This window comes from Acartia tonsa, chromosome 2 (assembly GCF_053477335.1).
Source record: "Acartia tonsa isolate MP-2025a chromosome 2, ASM5347733v1, whole genome shotgun sequence".
Lineage (NCBI taxonomy): Eukaryota > Metazoa > Arthropoda > Copepoda > Calanoida > Acartiidae > Acartia > Acartia tonsa.
Genome location: NC_137261.1, coordinates 34,675,889 through 34,700,526, shown reverse-complemented (window position 1 = coordinate 34,700,526; position 24,638 = coordinate 34,675,889). Strand labels below are relative to the sequence as shown.

General features: G+C 29.9%; 1 protein-coding gene across 8 annotated transcripts in view; it reads left to right on the top strand.

The window, feature by feature from the left end:
• The window catches only part of LOC145311659 (sodium channel protein 1 brain-like), a 209,137-nt gene that overhangs the window by 153,753 nt on the left and 30,746 nt on the right, over nt 1-24,638 (top strand). For 7 of the 8 annotated variants that reach the window (XM_080150617.1, XM_080150614.1, XM_080150618.1 and 4 more), the window contains 15 exons: nt 181-312; nt 2,657-2,840; nt 3,808-3,924; nt 8,579-8,712; nt 11,774-11,903; nt 12,086-12,277; nt 12,688-12,832; nt 14,650-14,734; nt 15,167-15,225; nt 19,194-19,300; nt 19,534-19,620; nt 20,012-20,152; nt 20,271-20,332; nt 20,566-20,645; nt 20,778-20,924. In XM_080150617.1, the coding sequence (XP_080006743.1) occupies nt 181-312; nt 2,657-2,840; nt 3,808-3,924; nt 8,579-8,712; nt 11,774-11,903; nt 12,086-12,277; nt 12,688-12,832; nt 14,650-14,734; nt 15,167-15,225; nt 19,194-19,300; nt 19,534-19,620; nt 20,012-20,152; nt 20,271-20,332; nt 20,566-20,645; nt 20,778-20,924 (1,802 nt within the window). The remainder of the gene's footprint in view (nt 1-180; nt 313-2,656; nt 2,841-3,807; nt 3,925-8,578; nt 8,713-11,773; nt 11,904-12,085; nt 12,278-12,687; nt 12,833-14,649; nt 14,735-15,166; nt 15,226-19,193; nt 19,301-19,533; nt 19,621-20,011; nt 20,153-20,270; nt 20,333-20,565; nt 20,646-20,777; nt 20,925-24,638) is intronic. The other variant, XM_080150616.1, reaches the window with a different exon arrangement.

Here is a 24,638-nt window from a genome sequence, read left to right as displayed (position 1 = left end):
ATGAGCAGGACAAAAAGTTACTCTGGTTGCCTAGGAGTGAAGCGTTTTCTTTCCAATTGTGATGCTTGTGCCCTGTTGCTCTTCCTAAATCTCTAAATGAATTATTTTTAAATTTGATAGATGAAATTTTTCTGTGAACTATGGTAATTACTGACCCAAAACAAATACTGCACATAATAGTTGTAGGTGCTGCGCTTGTATGGAGGGAACCTGGCTCAAGGACAAGTGGGATCTCTTTAGACAAGTTGTTCATGATATCGTGGATAATCCTTTCTTTGAGTGGACCATTCTTCTTCTCATCTTTGCTTCCAGGTAACAATTTAAAACAATTTTTTTTGTTTTTTTTTCATTTCGAAAGTTTTATGTAAGTGATATTTTATAGTTTATTTTCCTGAAAATGATTTTTTTAAATCGTTTTTTTTTCTTTTTTTGGACAAAGTAAAAACATAAATGTACATATATATACATATTATATAATTTGAATTGTTTCTAAATAGTTGTAACTTGAAAAGAAAAGTTATCAAAATTATTGATAATTTGTGGTATAGACATTTAACAATATATTTTTGTACTTTTTGTTATCTGTCTGTACAGGAAAAAATATCTACTACATGTAATATATCGTAAGATTAAAATTAAGGAGATATAATACTGAAACCTATGCTAAATTTAGTGATAAAGAATAGAACAAGGGTGACACATAGACAAGAAGCAAAGCTCACAAATTATGAATGAATATTTGAAGAAAAAAATTACTATAGAGCAGTGGCACACAAAAATTATTAAACTTAATAAAATAGGGAAATCACGAAGCCTTTAAAATCACACAGCCTTTATTAAATCACGAAAACTTAAAAATCTAGGACAAATCTTAATGAAACTTGATGGAAATATGTAGAATATGAGCATATTCAATCCCTGATAATTTCAACCGTCAATCCTGAATAGGAACAGAGAAAATTACAAAAACTAAAAATCACGAAAACTTGAAAATCTAGGAATCGATCTAGCGCCCAAATAACAGACAGATGGACAAAACTAGATGGGCATATGTCATAGGAATCTTCACTAAAAATTTCAGCTTTTTATCTTGAATAGGAGCCGAGAAAATTACGTTTCCCCCATAGCGTTACGGACTAACGAACGGACTGGCGGACAGACAAAATGAATTATAGATTAGCTTCGCTACTTTAAAAGGTTATAACATATTGAAGAGTAGCGTATCATAGACACATAAGGATATATTAATATTCTAAGAAAATCCAAGGAAAACCGGTCGGACAAAGTAAAGTATAGATAATCTCCTGAATAAAAGACGGACAGACAGGCAAAGTTTTGAATATCATTCTTGTGTCTTTGGGAGCAGCCGAGTAAATCGCATTTCTCAAAAAAAATCAAACGTCCAAAGAAGCTGTATCAACTTTTTTTTATAGCTAGCCGGTTCTTTTAGTAAGTAGTAGATGTAAAATTTTTCATAGAATTCAGATATGCAATCGGTTTTTTTGTAGACCTCTTATTTTTTAAGTAATTTAAGTTTTAAAAAAAATTAAGTCGATTTTAAGGTACTAAAATGCAACAAAAAAGAGAAAGAAAATGGCCATTATGAACAAAAATAGTAAGATCTTTAATTTGACACCTTACTTTTTCAATTCTGTCAGGTAATTATTGAAAAAATCGATTTTTTAAAACCCACGAGAATAAAAACTTTGAACTTAATTTTATCATTTCACAGATAAAAAAATATGGGTTAATATATACCTTTAGAATCAGAAAAATATTACGAATCCATTGTAAGCAAAATTGAAATAAAAAGTTTACAATATAGTATATAAACTACAATAAAAGAAATTATATGAAAATATCATATTATATTATACAGGCAACGTCTTAATTCTTGAATTGAGTATAAAAATGGGAAGGGGGTAAAGAGGGGGTAAAAAAGGGAAGACGAAATTGTTGCCTGAACAAAAAATATAATTGGCCATTTGTTTATTTTTTATTTTTTTTACTTTTTTTCAATTTTGCTTACAATGGATTCGTAATATTTTTCTGATTCTAAAGGAATATATTAACCCATATTTTTTAACCTGTGAAATGATAAAATTAAGTTCAAAGTTTTTATTCTCGTGGGTTTAAAAAAATCAATTTTTTTAATAATTACCTGACAAAATTCAAAAAGTAAGGTGTCAAATTAAAGATCTTACTATTTTTGTACATAATGGACATTTTCTTCCTTTTTTTTGTTGCGTTTTAGTACCTTAAAATCGACTTAATCTTTTTTTTTTTAAACTTAAATTACCTAAAAAATAAGAGGTCTACAAAAAAACCAATTGCATATCTGAATTCTATAAAAAAAATTTACATCTACTACTTACTAAAAGAACCGGCTAGCTATAAAAAAAAAGTTGATACACCTTCTTTGCTAATTAAATATTTGATTTAGAAATACATGCCTTTTAGAGTGAATTATATACCTGATGCTCATTTTTTAATTGAATTTTTTACAAAATAAACAGCTATTTGTTCTAAACAACACAGCATCTGAGAAAATCACGTTTTCCCTTTGGACGGGCAGACATTTTAAATCTTAGAGTATTTTTGCTCCTAGTAAGACTGCAAGGAGCCAAACATTCACAGCTTGATATTTTAATTTCAGTTTGTCCCTGTGCTTTGAGGACATCAACCTTCAAGACAACGAAGAGCTCAAGTTTATCCTTAAAATTGTGAACCTAGTCTTCGCTGTTCTCTTCACTGTCGAGATGTTTCTTAAGTGGATTGCCTTTGGCCTCTACAGATATTTTTCTTCAGTTTGGACATGTTTAGATTTCGTCATTGTTTGTGTAAGTTTATTTTCACACTTATTTTTGTAACAAGTAGCTTTTTTCAATCGTTAATCTATGGGAAGCAAATTTAAGTTTTGGAGATACTCATTATTCAGCCTTTATACCAAATTTTGGAGATGATATAAACAGATTGTTTCCCCTAAATGGAAAGATACTTGTCTAGAAAAGTTATGTCACAATTTTGTAGCAGCGCTGAAATTTTCAAGAATTTGTGTTAAAGAAGGGATATTGGGGTAGAAGGGGGTTGGGGCTTGATTAAATTTTTATTTCTGTCCAAAATTGGGTATTCTTATGATTTTAGCTATTGTGAAAATAATAATTACTTGTCCTCCGGATTGTGAAACAAACTTCACATTAATTGAGGCAGAATTGTAGCTGTCTATAGTGCCCAAGGAAAATAGGGATAGATGTCACCACTTTTGACGTGCCTATTCTATAGAAGTCATAAAATACCGTATACTCCATCTCTTTTCTAGGGGGTTTCTGTCCAAAATTCCTTTTTTTCCCTCTACTATGACGTCAACAGAACACGTAAGCCAAACGCGATGACAACTATCCGCATTTTGCTGGGGCACTAAAGACAGCTACAGTAGAATTATTTTAACCATCTTAACATTTCAATAATACATTGAAATCAGTATTTCTTAAATCAAAACTTTTCTTTAATTTATGTCTGTACGTCCGTAACGGCTCGCTCTTTTTGTTAATTCAGACATGTTAGAATTTTCCTAACGATTTCAAAGTTTGAGTGATAATTACTGTAATAAGGTACTTCTTAAAAGTGTAGCAACTATGTATATGATCTTTATAATTAATTATGCTTCATTATAATAGGAATGAACATTTTTTTGTATAAATAAAGTAAGTTTTAAACATGTAAATGTCCCAAAACTATCAATTGTCTCAGTTTTAAATCCTTATTATGTTTTTACGTGATCTGATATTAATTCAATTTATTTTTTAGGTGTCAGTTTTAAGTTTGGCAGTGGAAGGAAACTCAAATCTGACTGCGTTTCGTTCTCTAAGAACCCTTAGAGCTTTAAGACCACTGCGAGCTATCTCTAGATGGCAGGGAATGAAGGTATTTTTCATTTAGAAAATTTAAGAAATGATACATGAAAAGGAACCTTGTAGCAGTGATTTAAGACCCTTTCTTAGTATCGAAGCTACTGAAAATGTTTATATCTGTTAGAAAGGCTTATATAATAAATAAATTGGACGTAATCATTATCATATAAGAAACAAAAAAAAATTATATTATATATTATCAAATGCGTAATTACATTTATAAAGAGTGAATGAAATAAAATATTTAACTCTCTTTATTAAATTTCTTCTCAAAATGTTTAAATCTTGTTAAAGTTAAACTAAATGCAATACAACCTAAAATCTCATAAAATTGGGTCATTTATATGGGCAAATCGGGGATATATTTTCATTCTTTGCATATTTGCAGCATTTATTGAAGAATCCATCTTATCTATCTTTTAACCAATTCTTCTCTCTACCATCCTTTTATTCCTTTTATATGACTTCAATATTTTAAGTGGATTTAACAAATTTATGTTTCGTGTATTGATTTGTAATTTTTAGGATTCATCATAAAAACATAAGCTTTTTATCTTTTCCACCAATAAAATTTTGGTATTCCTTCTATATAGTCATTTGTAACAAAATCCATAAAAGCAAAGCTCAGAAACGGTAGGACAATCGAGCATTAACATCTGTATAGTGTCAGAACTGAATAAGCAGAATATAAATGTATGAGTCTAAACAAAATTCTAAGAAAATTTGTTGTAAAACTGCTGAAATACAGGATTCTGATAATATTGTTCTTTGTTGTTATAGGAATCTGTATCCCAAAAATGAGGTGAATAGGATAATTATATGACATTAGAAAGTTAAAAATCAACATGTTTAAAATGGACGTACAGACATTCTGATATCGATTAAAGATTTACTACACTTTCTAAAACTACAACAGGAATCACCATGCCAAGTTTGGCAAACTTACTCTAAGAATTTTTCTGGAAAACAGAACACTGAAATTCTACATTTAAAAGAATCGACAAACTTGTCGAAATAATGAAACATAAGGCTATGTGTCATTTCGATTTATCTTTGCTGCTTCTGATTGGTTTACATTGAAGGGGAAATTTAGTTATCATCTATGGCGGTATATATAATTTTATCGTCCATTGTCTTATCTCCTAATATCCCTGAGATTTTCTTTGTCCGTTATATGTTTCTATTTTTCGTTTCTTTTGGATGTTGTCATCTTTGTCTTTTTTTATATTTTTTTTGCATTATTTTTGAAAACAGTAAAAGTGTCTGACTATGACGTCAGAAAAAAATAACAATTAACCAATGAGAAGCCAGTATTCACAATGGTAAAATATATAGCGGCCTCTCATTGGTTAATTATTAATTTTTTCTGACGTCATAGTCAGACACTTTTACTGTTTTCCTATTCATCTTATTTTTGGAACAATAATTCCAAGAACAACAGTGTACAGTACAATATTAAAGACTATGTACCTCTATAATCAAATCCTAAAAATGTAAGTATTTGTATTTCCTATGTGTAAAATATTTTTAAGACTAAGAAATTAATGTTCAGCTTATTAAATTCTGACAATCTAAAACAGTTATTGTTCATTTAGCATTCCTTCTGATTGATTAGAGCTTCGATTTTATGGATGTTGTTATAATTTTTGAGGAAAAAAGGTTCTAAGCAAGAAAACTTAACTCTTAGTGGCACACCAACCTCCCAACCCCTCACTCATTTTCTGTGTGTGGACAATAGAAAACCTTAACATTTATATATGTAGTAAATAAACAATGTATGTATTGGATCATAATGTTAATATTTATTCTATGGCGTTAACGTTATTTCTTCTAAGCTTAGGTTTTGCAATATTTTATAGTAATGATTCTAATTGTATTTCTTCTATGAATTGGTGTGCAATATTTGTAATCTGGAGAAACAATGAAATATACCTGGATAGTGGTTGGTATTACCTGGTAGTGCCCTGCACCCACTGCCTGTTTCTGCTTGCTGCAATAAAAACTTGTGCAACGGTCTCATTCTAAACCACTTATACTTTCCTTTTCTTTGCATCTCTCTAACCTCTCTACATGGTTTTTTTTCTTTTATACTCTTTTGCACACAAACACTCTCTCAATAAAAAAGAACTTTGTTAAACTTGATTTTATGGTGAAATGCTTTATTTAACCCTTAAAAGGCGGGCCCCTTTCCGTACCTTAATCAGTCATCAGATCAACGCCTATCCCCCCCCCCCCCCCCCTCGCTATTATCTCAGCTTCTTTAGAGCTAGAGGGCTAAATGTTTTCCGACTACAATAAAGTCTTGAGTCAAATTTCGCTTCCTTCACCCTTTTATTTAAGATCCTTTTTTCAAGTTCCTTTTTTACTTAAAACTTTTAAACGTATGTAATTTTCTTATTTTTAAAGCTAGAAAAACATTTTTTTCCAGAAAATGTTTATCTTTAACTAAAATTTTTTTTAGAAATCTCAAAATATAAATTTCAACGGCAGCTGCTAGCCGCCGCATTCAGCGGGAAAACGGCGTCAGAAATTTTTGAAATTTTGATAAGTTCTGGAGACATGTTAGGAAAGCTTAAATTAAAGATTTCTTGAGACTTGGAGAATCAGGACCTGCAGGATCATACCTGGAACCTGAAATTGACTTGAACACCTATATGTCATAAGAGGGTGAAATACTAAAGGGTATTTAAGTATATTGGTAACATACAATACTTTGTTTAAGTCCACAAAATATTTTTGTTCTTTACCTGGATTTGCTGGCTGTGTCCGCCAGGATGGAGATATTAAAATTTCAACTCTTAGTTATGTGTCATAATCATAATTAGAAGTTACTCAGTTATAGCCCTTTATCTTTTTACACACAGAAAATGAGATAGAAAAAAAAACCGGAGTAACACAAGCTGATTACCATAAGGTTAAATGACTAATTATTGATCCATCTTTTTTCTTCTTTATTAAATTATTTTTCAACCTAAATTAAAACAAAAATAATATATAGGGTGGGGCAAATAAAACCGGACATTTTTCTAACGGTTATAGCTCCAAAACTACTTGACCAATCAGGACGTTTGACCCCACTATAAAAAGCTAAGGTAATTACCTTTTTGTCCATAAAAATCTTTGGACAAAGAAAGAAAAGTACTTCGAGCTGGCCGCACATATGTTCAACAAGGCAGATTCGGAGTGCGACCGTACTATACCCTGAATTCTCGACTATTGCCTACTAAATCTGACCTCAGTCAATCTGTAGATAAGATAGACTTATAAAACTTGCTGGAGCTACTCTTAGATACATAAGACAAAGAAAAGACTAAAGCTCTCTATCCCAGCTGGCTTGGCCGTAGTACTCCGGCAAATTGAAACGTGGTAGATTTTGTGATGTCAAAAAACTTCTAAAATCTTGAATATTTCTCGGTTCTGGACTTCAGGGGCCCATATGGAACCCTGAAACTCGTTTTAGACTATGAGTTGCGGCCATAACCCTAACTAAATCTTCATGCCACTTCCAAAAAGGTATAGAACGTTGTTCTAGCTCAACGATGGCCCAGATGAGAGCCGCCGTGTCGAAGGTTAGCTTGAGAGATGGGTGAATTTGGATCCTGCGGTTACTCACGTTCGAAGAAGGTGTGGTCTCCCAGCAGCCCTTATCTTAATCTAATGGACTATTGGGCCTGGGGCTACTTTCATTGATGCCAATAGACGTGTCCATACAACAAAGACCTCCCTCATTGCCATTATTAAGGAGAACTTCGCCAGCTTGGACAGGGACATGGTAATCAGGGCCTGCTGGCGGTTCGGAGGCGGTATTTGAGGCTGGCGACGATTTTATTGAATAATCTAATAGTCTCATACCCAATTTGCATCCCAGTTTTTAAAATTAAATAAAATCTTTAAAATTGACGATTTTATGTTTATTTGTTTAATAAATAGAATTTGTCCGGTTTTATTTGCCCCACCCTGTATTTAACAGCTATTCTGACAAAATGTCAAGTAAAATTCACATTTTCTTCTTATATTAAAAAAATTATTTAAAAAAATATTTCAGTATCTTTTTGTATGTTTCTTACTTAGCTGGTAATTTTGGTTGCCTTTAGTTCCTACTCAACTGAAACCTTCTTAGAAAAAGAGTTTAAAAGATGTTGGCTGCATGGGAACAAGGATTGTTCCTCACTCCATCCTTGAATTTCTGAAGTTGGTATTTCAAAGTTTAGTTGAGAGTATAAAGCAGAATATCCTTCCACCCCTCCCCCCCCCCCCCCCACCATTCTTAACCATTCGACTGCGATATTATTGATAAATAGGACTTAAACTCATCTATGTATTCTTATTTTTTTTATTTTGATTCTTATATTTGCTCTGGTTATTTTTATCTACATTGTAGAATAAAGATAACATATAGAATTTTTAATTTAATCTATTTTTATCTAAATGTTGATTTCAAATTTTCTGCATATTCCCAACATGAACAAAGTTTGAAGGAACTGTTGGAGATAAAAGGCTTTCTTTAACATTGATATTATCTGCAAAATTGTATTGCGTTGACATTTCCTTTGTTTTTTTTCTTTTTTTCAATTTAAAGAGAAAACAGCCATTTTTTGTTTTTGATTGCCCTTTTATTTTCAAAACTTTTATATCTCTAATTAATTTTTATGTTAAATTTTATTTAGATTGTGGTGAATGCCTTGATGTACGCTATCCCCTCTATTATCAACGTGCTGTTGGTCTGTCTGGTCTTCTGGTTGATATTCTCCATTATGGGAGTTCAGTTCTTTGGGGGCAAGTTCTATAAATGCGTTGACAGGTAATTTTAAAAAAACAAGGATGACAACATCCATAAAAGCGAAGCTCTGAAACGATATGACAGACGAACATTAACTTTTGTTGAGTGTCAGAACTGAATATACAAAATATGAAATTAAAAGATTTGACAAAATTATACGTAAATTTTGTTGCAAAACTTCTTAAATACAGAATTCTGTTTAAGGACATACTGACATTTTTAATTCTTGATTATAGAGATGCTTCGCTCATAATATTGTACCTTATTGTAATATGAATCAGTAATCAAAAAATCAGATCGATCGGATGATTTTATCACATAAAAAATTGTTATTAAAAAAGTACAAAAATGAACATGTTTAAAATGGACGTACGGACATTCTGGTAACGATTATAGAGTTGCTACGCTTTCTAAGTCGTATCTAACTACTACAGGAATCACCATGCAAAGTTTGAAATCGATAGGACAATTCTAACATGCCTAAATTAACGAATAAAAGCTAACTATCTCGGATGGACGGACGTAAGGACGGACGTACGGACGGACGGACGGACGTACGGACGGACCGACCCTAATTATAGAAAAGCTTCGCTTTTAATATATTAAATAAAAATAATAATGCTTTCAATGACGTATAATTATTTTATAAAAATAAATTTTAAATAAATATTTAAGAATAAATGGTGGAATAAATCAAATACAGCATAAGAAGTATATATATATTACATCATTTAAGAAATAATAAACGTTTTTTGTATCCAGTTGACTTTGAATGGCTGCCACAACTAGGCAAATTGTGGGGATTGATTGTGCAAAATAGCAAATTGCAATTAAGCGCTATGGCCCACTGCACTGTATCAATTTATACGTGTCTTTAAACTGTCAGTCACACAGCTTTGCACACCACACCACCATTACCACCATCGAACCACAATTGCTGGTGGTAATATAACGTCGGCTACATATCTGCTGAACGTGAAGAATTGATTGAAACACCTTAAAAATTGAATACACCCCCGTGCCAATGTTTATTGGATGGAAGCAGGCCAGCAAAAGTCTTCAACCAATTACAATAAGAGCTAATGCAGCTCCTTGCCGTTCTATTGGAAATTAAAATTTAATTTCTAAGTTATGGGCTCTATCAGAGCTGATATGCTGAGGTCCCTGAAAACTCTCTCCTCTCTCAATCATAACATAAACTTCCAGATAAGGCAATTTTATTATTCATCTGGTTACTTCAATACCACTCAAAAGAAAGTCTGTTAATATCTTGAGGGTCTTCTGAGTTATGTACAATAAGTTATACGCTGAAGTAGTAAAATCGTCCAAGAAGAAACTGTTTTTTTCTGGCATCCCAATACATGATACTAGCTTGATCCAAAAGAAAACCCTGAAGTAATTATTATTAATCTGAAAGACACCTTTGGCAACCATCATATATATATTATTTACCCCTGTGAAAGACGAAGTAGAATATACAATGTTCTTAATACGATTACACCAACTATGTATAAATTATTGTACAACTTTTTTCAACGGTGAATTATTATAAATAAACGGGAAAACTAGTATAAATAGAAGAAGATATATACAGTGAGAAATTGGTGACATATAAAGCTATATACATATACTTAATCTTCGCAGGTTCCCCTGACAATTATATATCTAATTTATGTATGTCCTACATACCATGGTATGCATACATTTATGTAATGTAGCAGCGATGTTGAGCCGGAGGAAATTGTTTTTAATTTATGCCTATCACCTGTGGGGTGGTGGGGGGTTCTAACCATGCAATGTAATTATTAATTCAGGCCTATTTCAAGCCTAGGCCTAAAAAACCTGTTATGGGATGGTGCATTAGTTCGTTATTAACTCTAATGATATAGCTAAATAAGTATTAAGAATATAAAGTATAGAATAAAATTCAGGTAGCTAGTCTAAAGTAAAAATAGAACTTTTTATAGAACAAATATGTCAATGGCTTTTAATAAAAGCATGTTATTATTTCCTTAAAAATTCATATTGTTTATTGTATTAATTAAAAATTTTCAGACGGTTATTGTTAATTGGGTTGGCCTGAAACAGATTTGTTTGCATTTCATTTATGAGTAAAATGGAATTTAAATATAATTAAAAATGTTATCATGGCTTCCAAAAAATCAAATTCGAAAATAAATAAATCAAGTATAAGTAAATATGTACACCTGTTACATTCTATCAATTAATTGTTCCATGCCAAGATTAGACATAATTAATTTTTTTTCTCGTATACATTTGAATCCGGTGGATAGGAACCGGTTCTCATCCATACGAAAAAACTATGTCTAGCTTTAATTTAGTTTTAATCTTATAATTGTACATTCTATATCCGCGGAAAGCCGTTTATAATACGATACGAGAAATAACTATTAAAAACTTAATTTTACATTAAAATAAACAGAAATACTCAAATAATTGTGTAATAAATCATAGCAAATTTAATAAAAATGATTTTAAAAAGTACATGTTTATTTACATATAGAACTTGTTTTGTGTTAAGGTGGGTTATCATTTCTGCATGAAATTTTTAAAATTTGAATGGACCAAATACAACAGTTTTAGTAAAAGCTACAAAATTAAAATTCTTAGCTACTTACATTCCAAAAAAATAATTCCTCCATTTTTTTCTATAGGTTCCTTTTCTGATTGTGTAACTCTAAGCATAATTGAAAAGAAGCTGTTGTGATCAAACATCACTTGTTTAGTTTTATTATTTTTATTTTAGAAGCAGAAATTTGTTTGTGTTTTGGAATTTTTCTATGATGCGCATGTTGCTCCGTTTTTTATATTGCCATTACCAAACTCTATTGGTTTAGGGCGGTAGCCAATAGGAGCCGTCCGCCAGTGACTTCATTTAATTAGGAAATGGTAAAAGTTGCATTATCCCTTTCAAAACTAAGCCGGGACCTAATTTATGGCCAAGTTTCCTATCCCTTATTCCTGATACCAACCCCTCCCTTTAATTTTAATCTGAGGACAACCACCCAATTTAAATTTAGATCATAATATCAATATGTTTAATATAATATATTAATTTTAGTCACGGAGAGAGGCTACCTACATCAATAGTGAATGATAGATGGGAGTGTGCAGAGAAAAATTTTACTTGGGTTAACTCAAAAATTACCTTTGATCATGTTGGTCATGCTTATTTGGCTCTTTTTCAAGTAGTAAGTATTCTTTTAATAATTAAATTATTTGATTCTAAAGACAAAGCTAAGTAATATAAAATTTTAATTGCTGTACGATTTTTATTTGAAAAGGATAAATAATTCATTCTTTTTTAAAAATTTTGGTCATAAAGGGTGGTTGGTTGACTATGAGAGTATTTTATATGTATCTAATTTTTCAGGCAACTTTCGAGGGTTGGATGGAGATAATGGCAGATGCTGTTGATGCCAGGGAAGTGGATCTACAACCTGAGTGGGAAGCTTCCCTTCATAACTATTTCTACTTTGTCATCTTTATAGTTTGTGGAAGCTTTTTCACTCTCAATCTTTTCATTGGTGTCATCATTGATAACTTTAACATGCTCAAAAAGAAAGTAAGTAACAACTTTATAACATTGAGGATATGTTTGCACCCTTGGGTTTAACAATATCAATGTTTTTTAATTGTAGTGGAAACATTAACATTTTTACAGGCAATAGATAGATTTAGCGATTAGCATGAAGATTAGGTTTTAAATGTTTTTTCAATGTTTTGAGGTTTTAATGTTTACACGTACTATTAAGTTTTAGCGGTACCTATTTATATTGTGTTTTCTATGTATTTTTTCGTGGTTTTTATTGTTTTCAAATATTTTCAAAAACATTGGAAGAAAAAAAATCTTCGATCTATAAAATCATTAATGAAAAATATTGAATTGAAAAACAATGATTTATGAATAATTGAAAAATTCATAAATGTAAAGCCAAAGTAAGGCGCTATTTTAAATTACTTTTTGATTTCTAGTACGAGGGTGGAGTTCTAGAAATGTTTTTGACTGAATCCCAGAAACATTACTACACTGCTATGAAGAAATTAGGAAGAAAAAAACCACAAAAAGTTATTAAAAGACCTCAGAATCCGTATCATGCACTTTTCTATGACATATCAGGTAATTGTTGTGAATATGAATACATAATAATTAATAATCTAAAGAACATAACAATTTAAAAACCATTGTAAAAATATGTCGTTAACTATTTATTTCTCCGCTTCAATTAACTAAATTTCTATAAAAACATAACAGGGCTCGAAAACTGACATCAGTTGCGTGTCAGCTTCTTATATACTGGATTCCCAAAGTTGTTAAGCCAACCAATAAGAAAACGTTATTTTAAAAGTTTGGGGACTAGTTGAGATAAAAGGTAATAATCTACTTATTATGCATATAATAATTAGTGTAAGTGTGACTTCAACAAAATGTTTGATAAGTATCAAAAAGGTAAAATAAAAACAAGAAAGTAATGAGTCTAAGAAAGAGAATCTTGATTGGTTGTTTGTATATTTATTTACAATTATAATTTTTACTTTAAAAGGATACATTTTATGCCTATTCTTTTAATTTTTTCCCCTTAAAAAAGAATTGTCTTGTTAAAAAGCAGAAAATATTGTTTTCTTTTAAAATTGTGACAAACAAAACAGTGAATGAAATTCACTCAGTCACTATAAATTGAGGAAAGAAAGGGAAAACGGCAGAGAAATAAAAGTTAGATTTTAAAAAGATAGTATAGATACAGTGTATTTTTTTATTAAATAAAAAGTATTGGCTATGTGTATAATTGATTTAATATATCTTTTAGTATTTTCAATTACGATTCTATTATTGTGCAAACAGAGATTGTGCTGCCTGTCGTTTGGGAGCTGGCTTCTTATAAGTTCTTGTGAGGTTTATAACTATTTTAAGGGAGGGTACTACCACCCTCCCAAGAGAAATCACACCTAGAAAAGAAATTTAAAAAAAGTATTTTAAGGGGCTGCTAAGAAAAAAAAAGCAGATCTTAACATAGACAAATTATATCTTAACCTAGTTATTTTTAAAGAAAACATTTTAAGTGCTTCTAGAGGCCTCTATTGGTGTGTAGTTGAATAAAACAAAGTATCTGAAGAGTGGGGAGGGGGTTGGCTAGAATCTGTTGAGTGGGTTGTTGGTTAGCTATGCGCCGCCAGAGAATTCAATACAATTTTATCCCCGTAATGGAAAACTGTTGCAGTTTACATTAAACAATTTCAAAATAATTTCTTTACAGACCCATGTATTTTATATAGATCCATGTATTCTATAAAGACCCATGTATTCTATACAGACCCATGTATTCTATACAGACCCATGTATTCTATACATATTCATGTATTCTATACAGACCCATGTATTCTATACATATTCATGTATTCTATACAGACCCATGTATTCTATACAGACCCATGTATTCTATACAGATCTTTGTATTCTATATAGATCCATGTATTCTATACAGACCCATGTATTCTATACAGATTCATGTATTCTATACAGACCCATGTATTCTATACAGACCCATGTATTCTATACAGATCCATGTATTCTATACAGATCTATGTATTCTATACAGATCTATGTATTCTATACAGATCCAAGTATTCTATACAGATCTATGTATTCTATACAGATCCAAGTATTCTATACAGACCCATGTATTCTAACCCTTTTAATTACTCTTATATTTTATCCAAAAAAATATGCATATTTAGAACGATAAACCATTCCTTATAGCTTAAGTACTTTTTAAGTTTTCCATCATTAGAATGTGTAGTTGTACGTCAATATTTGATAAAAGATGTTAAACTACATGTTTTTAAAAGCAATAAGTGGGCAATCAACAGAGTTTCTTGTAATTCAAAAATAAAAGTCTTATTGAAATCTCGACTAAATAAAATTTATTTTATTTTTAGTTTCTAGAAGATTCGAGATTGCTATTTTTGTGTTAATTTTTCTGAACATGGTGTCCATGGGTATAGAACATCATAATCAAGTCAGGTAAAATGCAAGAATGATTATGTTCAAAATTATAAGCTTGATGAAAGTTCATACATTAGTAGAAGGAAAAAAGAGAGAGAGAAAAAAAGAACAGAAAGTAAAGGAACTAAGATTGGATAGCTATAGGCACTTCCAAAATAATTTTGGACACTTGGCACCATGGTTTAAATTTTTAGAATTAATCAGGTTAATATATGACAATTCAAGCCTAAAGTGTGGTGTTTTACCCCTCTTCAAAAAACGATTAGTTAGGGGAAGGGAGTAATCACAGTCACTTTTACCACCTTCCTCCTAACATAAAAACCTTAGGTATCTTTGGAAGCACGTGTAACTATGTGCAGTGTAAGCATAGCATGTTCTACAGAAAATTTGTTCGAAAATTTGTTTAGAAGTTAAGTTTCGCAATGAAAACTAACTGTTTAATTCTTTCAGGGCTGTAACTTTTGTATTAGAGATATGCAATGCACTATTTACAACAATATTTAGCCTAGGTACGTTTTATTTAATATTTCAGATCTAGTTCAGGTCACGGTAAAATGTTCCTGGTAACGAATATCTCCAAACATATATTAACTCTAAAGGCTGCTAAACGGCTGGATTTGCATGTCATGCCCGAACACCGTGTCAAGCAGCAAAATAAGACCTATAAATAATCTAGAAAAGCCAAGATCCAATAATGCGTTCGTCGAAAAATCTTTTTAGCGCATTAGTGTGCACTGCAAGATAATTGAGCATTATTTAGTGATGACTATTCCAGATAATCTGTTGGGCTTCTTTTGTCGGTTAAAATATTGTGCGAGATTAATCCACCGTTTGGCTATAAGCGGCCACTAAAGTTCATAAATTTTTGGAGATAATCGTTACCAGGAAGATTTTACAATGGACTAAACTAGATCTAATATTTCTCATAGTTTTTAAAAGCGAAGCTTTTCTATAATGAGGGTCGGTCCGTCCGTCCGTCTGTAACGAATAGCTTTTTTCGTTAATTTAAGCATGTTAAAATTGTCCTATCGATTTCAAACTTTGCATGGGGATTCCTGTAGTAGTTAGGTACGATTTAGAAAGCGTAGCAACTCTATAATCATTTCCAAAATGTCCGTACGTTCATTTTAAACATGTTGATTTTTTTACTTTTTTAACAACAAATTTTTATGTGATCTAATTTTCCGATTAATCTGATTTTGTGCATACTGATTCCTGGGAAAACAAAGTACAATATCATAAGCGAAGCAACTCTATAATTAAGTCCTAAAAATGTAAGTATGTCCATAAACATTATTCTGTATCAAGCAGTTTTTAACAAATTTACTTACAATTTTGCTTCGACTCTTATACATTTATATTCTGATTATATAGATCTGACACTATACAAGTGGTAATGTCAGTTTGACCTACCGTTTATGTGCTTCGCTTTTATGGATGTTGTCATCCTTGTTATCTAAAGTTTCGCGCAATAGAATTTCATAAAAACTAGAGGTGGGTTATATTTCTTCTTAAACCCAAGTTCAAACTTAAAATTCTTTGCTGAATAAAAAAAATACAAACAATAAATATCTCATAATGGTGTACTTAAATGAGTTTCCGAGACAATTTTCATTTAATTGATTTGCTGTTTGACTAAAATTTGGCTTAATTCGATATCGAAAGTAACAAAAAAGATTTTAAAATATTTCTCCTAAAATATTAAATGTAACAAATTTAACTATTCAAAGTAATGAAAAAAAAGATAATAGTTTTTACTTTACCCATTTACATTTTTTTATTAAATTGTAAAATGCACAGTTTTATTAAGTTTAGAACAAAGCTTTGTGGTTCATGCTTCCTTTAATTAATATTGATTCAGCTGTTTATTGAACACAGAGAGATGCATGCATCAATGTTCATTTCCTGAAACCAGGGGCCATGATACAGCAAATTAATTCCATTTGAAATTGCTGAAAATTTGTATACTTATGTGGCGTAAAACTTGTTTTGAACCGTAAATAAAGGAAAGTGTGTAAGAAAGGGGGTTTGGAAAAGAGGTAGTAAGTGGGGTAATTTACACTTAGAAATTTAACAGAATCCTGATGCCTTGTCCCTGCCTAAAAGCCAGCGCCAATATATTCCCCATCCCTAACAATTTACCTTCCTTCAGATTTAGATGAAAGCAATTAGATAGAAGAAATAATGATTTGATAAAAAGAAATTAAAAAGTTGAAGCACCTGCATGTCTTCTAAGATTTATTAAATAGAATAAATCAAAACTTTTCAAATGCTGCAGAAATTTAAAATTTGAAATCTAAAGGGTGTGTGTAAAAAAATGCACCCTTTTTTAAAACACGAATTATGCTGATGTGTTTGTGCTAATTGTAGAAAAATGACAAGCATACCGTCAGAAACGCCCTGAGCTCTAGTTTTGGGAAATATAAATATCATCTTTATGCCTTTTGTAATTTAGTAGCTACGTTTAATACTGTAAGGAAGGCTAGAAAATCCTAAATAGTTATAAAGATATAATTGTTGATTCATTGTTATGCTATATTGGTTTAGAAAGTTAATAAAATAAGTAATAATGAAAGTAAGTTTTCCTTTTTTATACAATGATAAATCTTAATTCTCATTATCATTCGTAATATTGTTTGAGTTTTACTTATCCTTTGCAATTTATGGCTTTTCTTGTGAAACATTATAGACAATTTCCTATTAATAGGACTAAAATAAACTTTCTATTACTATTATTTTCTACCATTAACACAAACCGCGCAATTCGTGTTACAAAAAGGGTGTATATTTTACACACCCTTTAATTAAGATAATTTCCTAAAGATTTTCTCTGATACAGAAATAGAACAATACACTATAAGTTATTACTTTTCTAAAAGAGTGCAATTTTTACACATCCTTTAATTGGGATAACTTCTTGAAGATTTTCTCTGATACATAAATAATTTTAAGCTAACCAGGGACAGAACGAATTTATGTAGCTTTTTGATATTTCTATAATATATGAGATATTTGAGATGTAAGGAACTTTGTGAAAATTATAAAAGCAGCTAAAAAAAGGTGGCTCAAACGGCCATTGATGTGTTTTAGTTGATTGTGCGCTAAAATAATGGGAATGTTAATGGGAAAATATGTTAAAAATTTTAAAATCTTTCTATACTCTCATCTATAAACACAAAAAAGCTCATCTCTAAACACAAAAAAATCCCTTAGAACAACTGGATATTTAATTTTTATACATATTTTCATCCATAAGTGTTAAAAAAACACTAAAGATATAGTAAAATATGTGAAAAATATAAAAGCAGTCTAAAGGCCATAATGTTTTTTGTTGATTTTGCTTAATAATGATGGGAATGTTTCAGCCCTGTATCTTAAATAGGAGAATAGAAAATCACGTTTCCGCCACTTCGGAAATTATAGAGTAGCTTCGATACTAAAAACACATGTTACTCTGCTCTGATAGAGTATGCAAATTGTTGGAAATTTCATACAAACAGAACTTGAATACACACAAACCTCTAGATGCAAACATTCAATCTTGCAAGCAAACAAATACAAGAAAATGTAAACAAAACATGCCCTTACCAATTTCTTACTCCATGTGTTTTAAGCTTTATACATTTTTTCTCTAAACCATCTTTAAATTTAATTCACAGTAGGGCTTTAAAAGTTTGTTTCTCTCCTAAATCTGTGTATTTTGTTCTAGAAATATGTATTGCATGAAAATATTTTAAAAGCTAATAATTTATTAGCGGCTAAATAGAATTGATATAAATGTATAGGATTATTTAAAATTTCTTTTCCACTAAGCTTCTTTTTTTATTTAGAAAGTTTATCTCTTCTGTTTTTTTTGTTTGTGTTGATTTATTATTGAATATCCCTGTATTAGTTTTCCACCTTGTGATATTTTAAAATCAAATAGCCTCTTCCCCTTCAAATGTTAAATCTCTTTCCATCATTTCTTTCAAGAATAAAATAACTCCTATTTGTATTGTTTAAAGATTTCTTATTTAAATATATTATCATTTGAATTTCTACTTATTCTAAAATAAAAATGATGACGAGGAACAAGAATATTAAAATACATATTTTCATTTACCTCATTTATTTTAAGCTACAAATATCTGCCGCGTTCCATCAAATAAAATTGGAACTTCAAGAAATAACTAAAAAATTCCCACCAGAGTAAAACCAGTAAAAACGCAAGTTGAATTCTGGGTCGTTTTTCTTGTTGTATTGAAAACAACCTTAAAGTACAAAAACCTTACCTTGATGTTATAAAAAGTTTAAAATGATTTAAAGATGAAAGAGATGTGAAGGTTGTGCACTGATGACCATGTGCCACAACATGAAAGAAAAGTATAATAAACCTGGGATAACAAGAATCTACATATCATTGCGGATTCTAAACTTCAACTAACAACTTTTTTCAGAAGAAAAGAAGTTTGTATTAATATTATATTTTTTATTTTAGAAGCTTCCGTGAAGATTATTGGTTTGCGTCATCATTACTTTACAGCTGCATGGAATCTGTTTGACTTTGTTCTTGTCATTGCCTCCATATTTGGCATTCTAGTTGAGGTAACTTATTTATTAATTTCAGAATTTCAGTTTTTCCATTTAAGTATCTAAGTGAAATTTAGTATAAATGCAAAGTTTGAATTTCTACTATTATAAAAAAAATTATGCTTGTCTCATTATAATTTGTTAGGTAAGGACAAAACACTGATTGTCTTTTAATGTTTAATGTTTATCTAATGCTCTACTCTTACTATAAAATGAAAATTTATTTCATTCATTACTATTGATTTTAGGATATGATGACCGAGTTCCCTGTCTCCCCCACTTTACTTCGTGTTGTCAGAGTTTTCAGAATAGGAAGAATTTTGAGATTAATCAAGGTATAACATAAATTTAGTCAATGAATATTGGAAATTAAAATACTTTCAAAGAAGTTAGAATTTTGATGAATGAACCCATATACTATACAATATACATCGATTTGTATTTAAGTCATGAAGGTCAAAAAGTAACAATTTTGAAGACAGCTTACTTTACATTTCTTTTTTTCCATGCTTATAGCTGTTTCTCTGTTAAGTCCAGCTTTTATTACTCAATATTAATTGTGTAAACACTGTCTTAAAATGTATAAATTTGATATCAGTATAAAATTTACTGGAACTAAGTGTAAAAAAGCTGCTTTGAAAAAATGATAAAATTTTTCAATAAAAATATAATTTTTTACAGCAAATTTAAATTACAAAATTAATACAAATGAAAATAATTATTTAGGCTGCAAAGGGAATTAGAAAGTTGTTATTTGCACTGATTGTGTCTCTACCAGCTTTATTTAATATCGGGGCTCTCCTGGCACTTATAACCTTCATATATGCTATCATTGGCATGACAATATTTGGACATGTCAAACATCAGGTAAAATTATAAATCAATTAATGATCAAATATTAATTATTTTATACTTATAATATATTTTTTTTATTTTTTATTCAACAAATCTGAATCCAATTCGATTAAGTTTTGTATTATTTTAGGGGGCCATAAACGATTTAGTGAACTTTGAAACTTTCGGCAGATCAATGCAACTATTATTCAGGTTAGTTTTGTATTATGTTATAAAAGAATAAAATAATATGTGATCTTTGAGAGTTATAATTTAAAAAAAAAGGAAAACCAACAGCTGATTACACGATGCATGAATGAGTGTTGTACTTAGTAAAGCTTAGTTGGTATTAGCATTTGTATTTGTTACTTTATTGGATTATGGATTTCAATAAAAAAAATTTCTAACGTTTGAAAATTAGAACATATATTTATAATTATTTCTAGGTTGGTAACATCAGCAGGATGGAATGATGTACTGGATCCCCTGATGGCAACTCCACCTGATTGTGACCCGGATTATAAAGGTATATCCATAAATCTTATTAAAATAAACTCTTAATGTGAACTTTGGAAATTAGCATTTTCTACAAATTAAACGTTAAGTAACTTTTTACCAACAGAAAAGTTACAATTTGATATTTGGTAAATATTTTCAGGTCTTCCTAATGGAAACTGTGGCTTTCCCTTCGTTTCAATCATCTACTTTGTCTCTTTCATTATCATTAATTTTATGATTGTAATCAACATGTACATCGCCATAATTCTTGAGAACTTCAACCAAGCCCATCAAGAGGAAGAAATAGGTAAGATCAATTTAAAATTGTTTAGATACGAACAGAACATCAAAAATTACATAGCTTTTATGAATACAGCAAAATAAAAACAGAGTTTAACCGTTTGTTCTTCACATGAGTTAAAAATTACATAAAAATAAAAGGAGAAATTTTACATCCACAAATTGTGTATTATTGGAGAGATTGTGAATTTTGGTTGCTTCGGAAATGGACATTGTTAAGGAATATCGGGTCCAGATTTTACCATTTGATAGAGGGCACCAACTAAATACCTTTAATTCTACGTACTGGCAGGAATCTAATAATAGTTATTTCTTTCATCGTATTATAAACGGCATTCCGCGGATATAGAATGTACAATTATAAGATTAAAACCAGTTTTTTTAGCCCCGAGATGCCGAAGGCACGGGCTAAAAAAACTGGTTTTAATCTTATGATTGTACATTTCTATATTCGTAGAAAACTGGATATAATACGATGCTAGACATAGTTTTTTCGTATTGATGAGAACCGGTTCCTATTCACCGGATTCGAATGAATACGAGAATAGTTATTTCTCGCATCGTATTATAAACGGCTTTCCGCGGTTATAGAATGTACAATCATAAGATTAAAACTAGTTTTTTTAGCCCCGAGGTGCCGGAGGCACCGGCTAAAAAAACTGGTTTTAATCTTATGATTGTACATTTCTATATTCGTAGAAAACTGGATATAATACGATGCTAGACATAGTTTTTTCGTATTCATGAGAACCGGTTCCTATCCACCGGATTCAAATGAATACGAGAAAAATAATTCTGTTTGGTTCACAAAAGTGCTTACAAAGATTTTGATTTAACCAATTGTGTTATATTTTGTCTTAATTAAAGGACGCCTGCAAGAAATACTACGCTTTAACTGCTGAAAGACTGCCACAAGAAGACCCAATACCCCAAATTTAAAGCCTTCAGCTTCAATAACAAAAAAGTTCTAGGCATTTCAAAATAGCATTTTATGTACAATGAGTTATTTAAGCAAACAAAATTTAGCATAAATGGATATTTAAATATCCATTTATGCTAAATTTTGTTTGCTTAAATAACATTCTATTGCAACAAAAAGGTGATGTTAGCAAATAATTTCTTGAATAAAATCATAAAACGTTTTTTCATTTAATTTTCATTTTTTTTACTGTTGTGTTTTTATTTGACATAAAAAATAAAAATCATAAAAAATCTTCCAAATCAAAGAGAAAAAATCTTTGAATTATTGGTCAATTTAAGTTCAAAGATTTTTTTATTGTAAAAAGTTAATTTTTTAAAAATATTTTAGAAAAAAAATCTTCTAACAAAAAAAAATTATCATAATCCAAGATGGCGTCAATACATGTAAAATAATATTTTCAAAACAAAAAATTAAAACTTGAATATCTTTTTTCACAGATTGAATTTCAAAAATCGGTCTGACAGTTTTTCCAAAGTCAGTATGATCTATCGAATGAAAAAGGTTTGAAACTGATAGAACATTTCTTTATACTAAAACATTTTTTTTCTCCCGTTTTTTCCCACACTTCCAAAAAATGAAATTCAATGAAAATTAAATGGTTCCCACGTTAAAATAATTTTCTCACGGGTCCAAAAAATGAATTTAAATGAAAATCATATGTACCATTTAAATCAAAATAAATGGTTCCCACATTCTATAAATTTTCCCACGCTTGACATTCTTCAAAAATGCTAAATAAATGGACATTTAAACAAACCAAAGATCGCGTTTTTTGCAATGGAATGGAATTTTTGAAAGATTTCCAATGCTCATAAAAGAAAAAACAATATTAAATTACGTTGCCTAGACATAAAATTATAACCTTATCTTTGTCAGAAACTTAGATTGCCTGTAACTGATTACATTTTTACAATAAAAACACCACATTTCATAGTCAAAATCTATGAAAAAAATTCGATTTAAATTGCATTTTTAAACGAAAATCATAGCGGAAACAAAGGGGTAAACTAATACAAGCTTTGCTGTGATTGGTTGTTAAGCTGATTCAGCCTTCTGATTGGCTACAGTACATTTGGTACAACGCAAGTAAAACTTATTTTTTTTTAATGATTTTGACTATAAAAATGGGTATTTTTATTGGAAAATATAATTAGTTACTGGAAACCTAAATTTATGACAAAAATAAGCTTATAATTTTGTTTCTAGGCCACGTAGTTTAATTTCAAAGTTTTCAACATGAGCATTGCAATTCTTTCAAAATTTCCATTGTACATAAAATGTCATTCCATTGCAAAAAACGCGATATTGGGTTTGTTAAAATATCCATTTATTTGGCATTTTTCAAGAATGTCAAGCGTGGGAAAATTTTTCGAATGTGGGAACCATTTAATTTGATTTAAATGGTACATATGATTTTCATTTAAATTCATTTTTGGGACCCGTGGGAAAGTTTTTAGAATGTGAGAACCATTTAATTTTCATTGAATTTCATTTTTTGGAACTGTGGGAAAAAACAGGAGAAAAAATATGTTTTAGTATAAAGAAATGTTCTATCAGTTTCAAACCTTTTCCATTTGATAGATCTTCCCGACTTTGGAAAAACTGTCAGACCGATTTTTGAAATTCAATCTGTGAAAAAAGATATTCAACTTTCAAGTTTTAATTTTTTGTTTTGAAAATATTATTTTACATGTATTGACGCCATCTTGGATTTTAATAATTTTTTTTGTTAGATGATTTTTTTTCAAAATTTTTTTTTAAAAATCAAATTTTTACTATGAAAAAAAATCTTTGAACTTAAATTGACCAATAATTCAAAGATTTTTCTATTTAATTTGGAAGATTTTTTTTTATTTTTAATTTTTATGTTCAATAAAAACACAACTGTGAAAAAAATGAAAATTAAATGAAAAAACGTTTAGTCATTTTATTCAAGAAATTATTCGCTAACATCACCTTTTTGTTGCAATAGAATGTTATTTAAGCAAACAAAATTTAGCATAAATGGATATTTAAATCCCTCGGTATTAAATGATGAGCTATCGCTCGATCATTTAATACCTTGGGATTTAAATTTCCATTTATGCTAAATTTTGTTTGCTTAAATAACTCATTTTAAAATGCCTAGAACTTTTTTGTTATAGAAGCTGAAGGTTTCAAATTTGGGGTATTTGGTCTACTTGTGGCAGTCTTTCAGCAGTTAAAGCGTAGTATTTCTTGCAGGCTTCCTTTAAAGGAATTAAACGAATTAAATAATATTTATTTCATTTAACTGTGCTTGGTATTAGAATAGAAATAAAAAATTGGGAATTAATGAAAAATATATCATTGTTCATAATTAAAGAACTATTAAGAGCAGGGTTGGTTATTAATTTTGAGTCAAGATCTCCTAGTGGTCAAATTAGTGAAATTTAGAAGAAAAAATCCACTAAAGCATATTAAAAGATTAATCATCTCCAATGAATTTTCTTGAAAGAAAAATAATTTATAAATTTTTTCTTCAAAATAGGTATTTTAACAGGGACTATCCTTTCTTGATCTTTTAGCTTCTTACAAACTTTATCTCTCAAAATATTCCTTTCTTTTTTCAACTAAATTATAAAATCTCACAATATCTCTCCATAAACTTTATAGAATATCAAATTATTAATGTTTGTATCTTAACTGCAAGAATGCTTGAAGTTCATAAATAGATTCAATATGTCAAATAAATTGTTCAAAAAGCTACATTGAAAAATT